The sequence below is a fragment of the Lathyrus oleraceus genome, chromosome 2, assembly GCF_024323335.1.
Source record: "Lathyrus oleraceus cultivar Zhongwan6 chromosome 2, CAAS_Psat_ZW6_1.0, whole genome shotgun sequence".
Lineage (NCBI taxonomy): Eukaryota > Viridiplantae > Streptophyta > Magnoliopsida > Fabales > Fabaceae > Lathyrus > Lathyrus oleraceus.
This window is the reverse complement of record NC_066580.1, coordinates 342,227,465-342,229,242: the sequence shown is the minus strand read 5'-3', so window position 1 is coordinate 342,229,242 and position 1,778 is coordinate 342,227,465. Positions and strand designations below refer to the sequence as shown.

At 30.5% G+C, this 1,778-nt stretch overlaps 1 protein-coding gene across 1 annotated transcript; it reads right to left on the bottom strand.

The window, feature by feature from the left end:
- Positions 1-270: 270 nt before the first annotated feature.
- On the bottom strand, positions 271-1,203 carry LOC127123161 (transcription factor GTE12-like). Its single transcript, XM_051053409.1, has one exon. It carries the CDS (start codon positions 1,201-1,203, stop codon positions 271-273), a length of 933 nt encoding a protein of 310 aa, XP_050909366.1.
- Positions 1,204-1,778: the final 575 nt, after the last annotated feature.

Below are 1,778 nucleotides of genomic sequence, written 5' to 3'. Positions count from 1 at the left end.
TAAAACATGTTAAAATCTTTCAACACTAATTTGTACCTTTGACATTCAAAAAAACTATGTATTGTAACCAATAGTGAAAAAATTGTATTAGACTATGATGTGACAGTGTTGTATTTTTTCCTCCTTTCTAATTAAGTTAGCAATTACTTAGAATGCTTGACAATAACTTGACAGAATTGAAAACTAATAATACATTAATTGACAAACATGTTGGTCTTTCAAAAACATTTTATACAATAAAATCAATTGAAAACAGAATATAAGCTCTCTTTAGTATCTTGTACTGTTGTGAATGTTGCTTCTTTTTGTATCCTCAAGTTCCCACATATCCTTCAATGACTTCCATTTGTGTTCAAAAGTGTCACTAAACTTTTTTGCAATTTGGTAAATATGATTCCTTGGAGGATACGTTACCATTGCATTAGAGAACACAAGCCTCATGTCGCTAGCAAACTCATCCTCTGTTGCATACAACCTCATTTTTCTCTCTATTTCCTTCAAACCTATTGCCTTTATCTTACACTTATCAGACTTTGCTATTTTTGGAGGATCTTTCAAATCCCAACCATCTCTGTCTACCAACATCCTCTTCAATATCAACCAACATTGCCTCCTCTTAACACACTCCATCGCTTTCTTCAACCCACATTCTTTACCTCTCGTTGTTGAATCCTTCATGTTATCCTTTGGTTGAGACAAAGGTGTTGTTTTGGAAACTTGGTTCATGATCATCTTCTTGTCTTCAACAACATTGTCATTATCCTTTGGTTGAGATAAAGGTGTTGTTTTGGAAACTTGGTTCTTGATCATCTTCTTGTCTTCAACAACATTGTCATTATCCTTTGGTTGAGACAAAGGTGTCGTGTTGGAAACTTGGTTCTTGATGATCTTTTTGTTTTCAACAACATTGCCATTACTCTTTGGTTGAGACAAAACTGTTGATTTGGTTTGATAATTTGAATCAACCCAATAACAGGATACGGTTGGTTTTACAGAATCTTGAATCTTCCTTCTCTTGTTTTCATCTGTGGCACAAGAATCTGAATCGCGTTTTCTTGAACCAGGAGGATAACTGAGCTTGATGATAAGTCTTTTACGAGGTTGTGTGTTCGAAGGGTTAGTGTTGGGTGCTGTTGAGGAAGAAGGTTTGGTGTTATGTGACATGGATGGTTCTAAGGAAGAAGGTTTGATGTTGTCGGACATGGATGTTGTTAAGGATGAAGAAGGGTTTGTGTTGGAAGCAGTTGTGTGTAAATGTATATGATTCGATTGTTACGATATTTAATGCCAACTACTTGGAGGAGTAGATAGGTCTCTTCTAATATCTAGGGATATATCTTTTACTGGATGTTGTTTTAACAAACTTCTCAGTTAAAGTTTTATTTTATTTAAAACTATCTCTTAAAATGTTATAATAAAAAATTGAAACAAACTTCTCATTTATCGCAAAAGATATTAATTGTAACAAACTTTCAATTTCATACTTTAAAAAAATATTTAAAAAAACTGAAATCTTTTAAAATCTTTTTTTTAAATCTTTTTTATAACAAACAAGCCTTAACATCATTTGGAAAAGTATTCTTTAATTACTGTTCAATCTTTTTACAACAAAGGATATTAATTTTAATTTTCTGTTTTGTTTTAAATTATTTATTTAAAATTTCAAATATTTAATAAATATATTAAATGGATTTAATAAATATTTAAATAACTTAATTTTGTTTTATGTTTAAAGTGTTGATATTTAATCCATGATTATATAAATTTAAGATTTTGTA

Bases quoted from the DNA above. Each gene is read 5' to 3' on its own strand.
- LOC127123161 (XM_051053409.1), bottom strand. From the start codon at position 1,203: ATGTCCGACAACATCAAACCTTCTTCCTTAGAACCATCCATGTCACAT.